Source organism: Gymnoscopelus microlampas (genome assembly GCF_963454915.1).
Source record: "Gymnoscopelus microlampas genome assembly, chromosome: 24".
Taxonomy (NCBI): Eukaryota; Metazoa; Chordata; class Actinopteri; order Myctophiformes; family Myctophidae; genus Gymnoscopelus; species Gymnoscopelus microlampas.
Window position 1 is genome coordinate 23806132 of NC_139961.1, and position 6807 is coordinate 23812938.

The following is a 6807-nucleotide window of genomic DNA, read 5'->3' on the forward strand; positions in this document are numbered from 1 at the left end:
CTTATAAACTGAACGCAAAGGGTAGGCCTAGACTGAGCTGAGGCCAGGATAATGACAGAGATACAGCCCTAACCCAGTAATAAGCTGAACACCTACTTTATGTTCAATTCTTATCTCAACTCTAGCCTACTACTATGGGTCTAGAATAGATTTCCTCAAAGCCTACACTCTCAGAACCTGCTTTTACACTGAGTTTTGCCTTGTGTCTATTAACCATATGAGGAGGAGCTCTCTCACAGTTTAAAAATATCTTTCTGAGCTGAGTTAAGTCTCAAATAGCCAAGGCCAGGCGCTAGATGCATTTTCCACCTTTTCATATTTAATGGTCAATTGCGGATGTTCCACCACAGACAACTTTGCATGGAGAATATCAATAAAGGTATTATTTTCAATGTCAGTGATAAGGAACTTTCAATGCTGGGCAAGGAGTCTTGACACAGTTCCCTAGCCAACTAAAAATAACCCTGTCCCCTTCTAAAGGCCTACTCCCACTACTCAAGGGGACCACATCCCCTTGCCCTAAGAAAGATATGGCTGCTCCAGCATGTCACCGGACCCACCCTCATTAGCATTCGTGACATCACAGACCTGAGATAAATAAGAGGGGGCTTTTGACCATGGCTCAGGACCACTCTCTCTTGGGACTCCGGCTTCACTTCTCCTTTCTTTCCTCGCGCCCATCTTCAACCCACAGAAATGGTGTGTACCAAAATGGTGTATTTGGCGTCTTGCGGACGTTTTGGGTGGGGCTCGCTGTACCGGTGGAGTTACTACTTTTTTAGATTTGATTTGAACCAAAGCAGTTCTTTGTGGCATTGTTTTTTTTGGATACCCTGCACGCCCCCCAACCAATCCCCCCCAAAAAAGGCTGAAGCTTCGATGGCATCAATGAGGTTTCTTTGGTAGAGTGGATAAATCGAGGCTGGAATTTTTCATTCATTGCATTTATAAAAATGTCAATTTGTGACGATTTGTCCATTTCTCGGAGGATTCCAAGATTGATTTGTTTGTGAAGGAAAAAAAACGCTTTGGAATATATCAATTTCTTCTTAACATTTTAGTAGGATTATATCTGAATGGATGGATTTAATGTATTTCTTTGATCCACCGTGCAATGCGTTTTGCATAATAGTGCATTGTTTAGATGATCTACAATAGCTGCAACAAAGTGTAACGATGGTTCAGTTTAAGAAATGAATACCGATTTACTTCACATGGATACCACCTGCTTATGCAGAATTCATGGGACTGTTCATTAATTCCACTGTTTTCTGTTCTCTGTGAATGTGTGTACTTGTGTGTGTGTATGTGCTGTGTGTGTGACTGTGTGTGTGTGTGTGTGTGTGTGTGTGTGTGTGTGCGTGTGCGTGTGCGTGCGCGTGCGTTTGTGCGTGCGTGCGTTTGTGCGTGCGTGCGTGCGTGTGTGTGTGTGTGTGTGTGTGTGTGTGTGTGTGTGTGTGTGTGTGTGCGTGCGTGCGTGCGTGCGTGCGTGTGTGCGTCTGTGTGTGTGCGTGTGTGTCTGTGTGTGTGTATCTGACAGGCAGACGCCGCCGCACCCGCTGCAGCCGCAGATTTCTCTGCAGAGCAGATTGAGGGTAAGAAAAACGCCAACTCCTCCTCACACCTCCCTCACATTCTTACACACTCTTAACAGTCTTACAAACACACATAGACAGCATGCAGAATGTGCCAGAGAAAACCTAGTCCCTCCTCATTATGAGGTGAAAAGACATGAAACTATGTGTCCCTCAATCTTTCTGTGGTGATATTGTATTTACATATACTTGTAGAACGGCCATTGGGGGTTTTGGGGACAATAATGGCCAATTTATGGCAAAAATAGCAGATCTACAAGCTCACAACACGTCACATGACGTGTTGTGAGCTTGCAGATCTGCTATTTTTGGCATAATCACCGTTGTCTGATGAAGTATAACTAATAATAATGATATGGTCCCCACTCCTTTGGGGTATTTCTTTGTCAGTACATTTGCACATACGTGACATTTGTCCTCTGCCCATCCTAACTATTACATCAGGGTTTAGTTTGAAAGAATACAAAATATAGACACATTTTTCTACAGAGAATTTAAGTCTTAAAATGGGACACAAATGGCCCCTCTAAACACAGTCACTTTAGACTGTGCATCACAGCTAAAGGCTGAATAAACAACTCAAAAGTCTAAATGAGATGAAACAGCCCTGGTTTAGAGGCCGCACAGAGCGCCATTCCTGGGACCCTGTCCCAGCTGTCGAGGGGGATTTGTGTCCCAGTCTATTCTGAGCCAGGCCAGCCTTGGCTCGCATGGCATCGTGTTCCTTACCCCTTACACTGCTAAAGGTGTTAATAGCGGCCCGACGTTCAAGATGCATGTGCCTGTGGCATCTCCTTACACAGGGAATCCAAACTCTGTCATCCCCTATAGTCAAACAGCTACTGCCTAACTTAAGCTCCGTTGCGTATCGGAAATCGCAGATTGTGTTTATTTTCGGGCCACGTATATAGTATAAACATGCTAGTATACGCACACGTATATAGTCCGATTAATATAGTATAAATCTGACTTTAAAGCTCTGTTATCTAACTTTTAAAAATTGAATCAAATGTTATTTCGATGGATTTGTATGGTAGAGTATATATTACAATATAACTAACACAACTGCTGGTGATTGTATTTGGTCTCCCTGCTCTTCTATTGAGAACGTTAGATCCTGTTGTACAAGTGGTACTGCCTGAAGGTCAAAATTCTATTTCTCCCCTTGAATTATTACTGTAGGTGATGAAATAGATTTCATAATGCCTTAGTGTTGTAGTTCCACAAGAGGGCCACTTGTATTGGGGCAGGATGATGTTCAGGCCATCCTCATGGTTAGAGGTGTCTGTTTTTCATGAGTAGAGTAAAATGTATACATACAAGCCAATCAATAATGCAAGTCTTTGCATGCATTTTTTGTAGGATAAACGTGAGCATATTGCCTCATGTCTCAAAACGCCCTACTTTTCTGTGGCATATAAAACAAGTTGGTTATTAGAATTTTAAGCATTTCAAAATGCTTTTATATAGTCATAATCCAATGAGGTTTGGCCTTATAGATCAAAATGTGCTCATTATTTGTTGCTGTTTTCTGAGTGTTTCCTTAATTTTAGACTGCACAGTTGTTAAAAAAAATAAAATAATAATCTTTAATCATCAGTGAAATTAGACATCCCTGTAATGATCATCCAGAGTTTATTATTTATTTAGATTTTAGAAAGACAGCAAAGTGCGCTTCAGAAATGCTCCGGTACATTTGTGCCGCAGGTTTGAGAGCAGCTCCTGTAGCTTGGTGGCCAGTGGAGCACTGCTGGCACGCTGGAAATGAAGAGGTGTGAATTTCACCGCCATCAGCATTCTTATGTATAACTCAAGCAGGGGCCTCCGTGCCCCTATATGGCTGGGGTTAACTTGTCAGGACGTATCGGTTGTCCCCCCTGTGTTGCACTAAAATGCTACCAAAATATGAGTGTCGGGGGGTCGGGGAGGGGGTCTTAGGGGGAACAGGTGGGGGGTGGTGGGGCACAGTTGTTGCTGTTACTGCTGTTTGAATCTAAATCACATTAGAGCATTAATCTTCCAAAAGATCAAAGTCAACCGCCGTCCCACGGTAGCTTCCATAGTGATAGTCCATCCCTTGTTCTGTCCTTCCGTGCGCCACCGTTCTCCTCTCTGCGTTTATCCAGCTGTCGCTCCTGATTAGCCGGGGACAGGTGTGCTAAATATTTAGCTTTATGCTTGAGCCCCCCAATATAGGCTGACACCTCATACCTGGCATACCGTACCTTTTAGGACAGCACAGCTTTTATAGAAAGACGTGACAGCAGTGGCTCAGGGAGGTAGTGTGGCTGGGGAAGGTTGTCGGGTTAATCCCCCGGCTCCTCTTGGCTTAGCGTTGACCTTGATCGAGACACTGAACCCCAACTGCTTCCCCGGCGAGCACTGTTCAGTAGTCAACCACTGCTCCTAATAGTAAGGATGGATTAAATGCAGAGAATGAATTCCAGGCAAGTGCAAATGTACTTGGAAAATACCCCAACAACAACTTGTTAATTTCAAGTTTCTCAGTTCACCCCAAAAGAGAACATTGATCTTGTGACAGTCATAGCATAAACAGTAAAGTACACGTGTCCCATGGCAATTCATACATAAACAAACACAGTACATACAGTAAATGCACGTATTATTTATTATGTCACAGATGTACTCTGTTACAGATTTACTCTCCCGAATTTGCATTCTGTTTTGCCATACTCAAAGATGTCTGTGTCTGTGTTTGTGTGTGTTTGTCCAGACTTCAAGGAGGCTTTCGGTCTCTTCGACAGAGTTGGTGACAGCCAGGTGGCCTTCAACCAGGTGGCTGACATCTGCAGGGCCCTGGGCCAGAACCCCACCAACAAGGAGGTTGCTGCCATTCTGGGAAACCCAACCGCAGACGGTGAGAGGCCACACACACGCACATGCACTCACTATTAAAGTAACCGTTTTGGACATTCATGTATGAGGTTTCTGCCGGGCAGTGATGATATCACAGATAACGCTCTCTTTTGAGTTAAAGGAACACTCTTTAGCAGCGTAGTCGCTGGGTAAAGCTACCTTGGTTTAGTATAATGTAAAAAATCCCAGTGTGGAGTGAGTGACTAAATTATATCGACAGCATCGTAATTGTGCTCAATGTCATCATGAGCCCGGTACACGTGCTCGTGTGCGTTTTAATGGCCTTGCTCTCCATCGAACACGTGTCAATCTGTGCCATCTGTGTGCCGTGCGCTCAAACGGGTCTCTTCCGTCAACAGACATGGCCAACAAGAGGATCAACTTCGACGCTTTCCTGCCCATGCTGAAGACCGTCGATTCCGCCCCCAAGGGAACGTACGACGACTACGTTGAGGGTCTGAGGGTCTTCGACAAGGAGGGCAACGGCACAGTCATGGGCGCTGAGTTGCGCATCGTGCTGTCCACCCTGGGTGAGTCTCAAGTGTCCGGACGAGGGCCAAATTTAAAGACGCGTGATACAAATATAGCCGCACACAACTTGCTTGTGCGGGGGATGTGCGTGTCTGTCTTGTGACACGGCTCCTTATGTGACATGGCTCCTTGTATGTGTCTACAGGAGAGAAGATGAATGAGAAGGAGATTGATGAGCTGATGGCCGGACAGGAGGACGAGAACGGCAGCGTGCACTACGAGGGTAGGCTTTCACCCTTCCATATATGGACACTTCCTGTCGGGCACACCACCCACCGCGCACATTGTGATGAGCAAGCAAATACTGCTAAGATACTGCAGCCTTTTATCCTGCCATTTGTCCAGTCCTTTTTTAGTGCCATTGTACAGATGCATGATAAAATATCAAATCAATTTGGGAGATATATCATAATTATTATATATAATTATACAATGTAATGAATATCAATATATGTAATATAAATATCATAAAGGACTGGACATACATGTAATTTTGAAAATGTAACATAACACATCAATTCGAATGAATAATTCTAATGAGAATAATTACCAAGTAATGCATTTTATTACTTTTGCCAAACATTGTCAACTGAAGCATAAAATGACGGGCCATAATATGACACAGAAGAGGGTAGACTAAATGAAACATCAAAAACATTATACTGTAGTATTTCTTTTCAACTTTTCGCCTATAATGACATTTTTGACAAATTGACAAATTATTAAATCGATTATGTTATCAAGTTATGAATTATTGATCATTTTAATATAAGCCATTACATCGATTAGTTCAATTAACTGCTGCACCCCTAATTACAATGTTATGTTATGTTTTAAACAACATCTCACATGAGCCTCTCTCTTCTTCGCCTCTTTCCGCGCAGCTTTCGTCAAGCACATCATGTCTGTGTAAGAGGAGCGCATGAGGACGTGCTGGGGGCGGCTGTAGCTCCCTCTACAGGCCGCCCAGGACGGTGTCAGGACATCGCACCGTTTTAAAGACCAACCCAGGAAAGAAAAAGGACTATGTACAAGGGATGTTGATGCCAACCAATTCTTGTTTATTTTTATTTTTTTCTTTTGTCAATTTCGTCTCTCAAAACCTCCTCCTCCTCTCTCTCGCTCTGGACATCGTCATCGACCTCCTCTCCGTCGTTGTAGAGCCACCACCACTACCACCGCCACCCGACTGACCTCTCCCCACTTCCCACACACCACCGGGGCGTGTCACCGCCCGCCGCATGGGGTGAGGAACGGGGGAAGGAGGGGTCGCCGCTCATCAAGTGGGGGATGAGCCCTCTGTCCCACCTACCACCGCATCCAGTCACATCCTGGCCCAGCTACGCCAAAGGCGCTGGAGGAACGGCCGTGGCACCTGACCGCCAAACTCTACCCCAATTCCCAGCCCCCCCAACCCAACCACCCACCCCCCTACTTCTCTCCGCTCTTATCTCTCTCTGCGACGAGGGGAAACAAAGTTTTATTTATTTTCACTCATTTCTCATTTCAGAATAAACTTTTCCAAAAGTACATCCCATCCGGGTTGAATGTTGGTCTTTTCATTGTCCTCGTTGAAAGTGTGATGCAGAGATATCATAGTTTTGAAATATTCATTTTTTTTCTTTTTCAGTTTGGTGCTTGATTTCAGTTCAGTTTTAGTTGTTTGCATAAGTTGTTTTAGTTTTAGGAATTGACTTGTTTTGGTACTGCATAGTTTTAGTTTTTTACTTTAGTTTGAGTTAATTAAGTAATTTTTTTCCTATTTAGTTTTAGTCTTCATCACATAATAACTGGTGTAATGGAA

General features: G+C 43.9%; 1 protein-coding gene across 1 annotated transcript; it reads left to right on the forward strand.

The window, feature by feature from the left end:
- The first annotated feature begins 598 nt into the window (after positions 1-598).
- mylz3 (myosin, light polypeptide 3, skeletal muscle) lies at positions 599-6540 on the forward strand. The gene is made up of 6 exons (XM_084050735.1): positions 599-699; positions 1541-1595; positions 4330-4473; positions 4832-5002; positions 5149-5226; positions 5888-6540. Exons 1-6 carry the CDS (start codon positions 697-699, stop codon positions 5914-5916), a joined length of 480 nt encoding a protein of 159 aa, XP_083906861.1. The 5' UTR covers positions 599-696; the 3' UTR covers positions 5917-6540.
- The last annotated feature ends 267 nt before the right edge of the window (positions 6541-6807 follow it).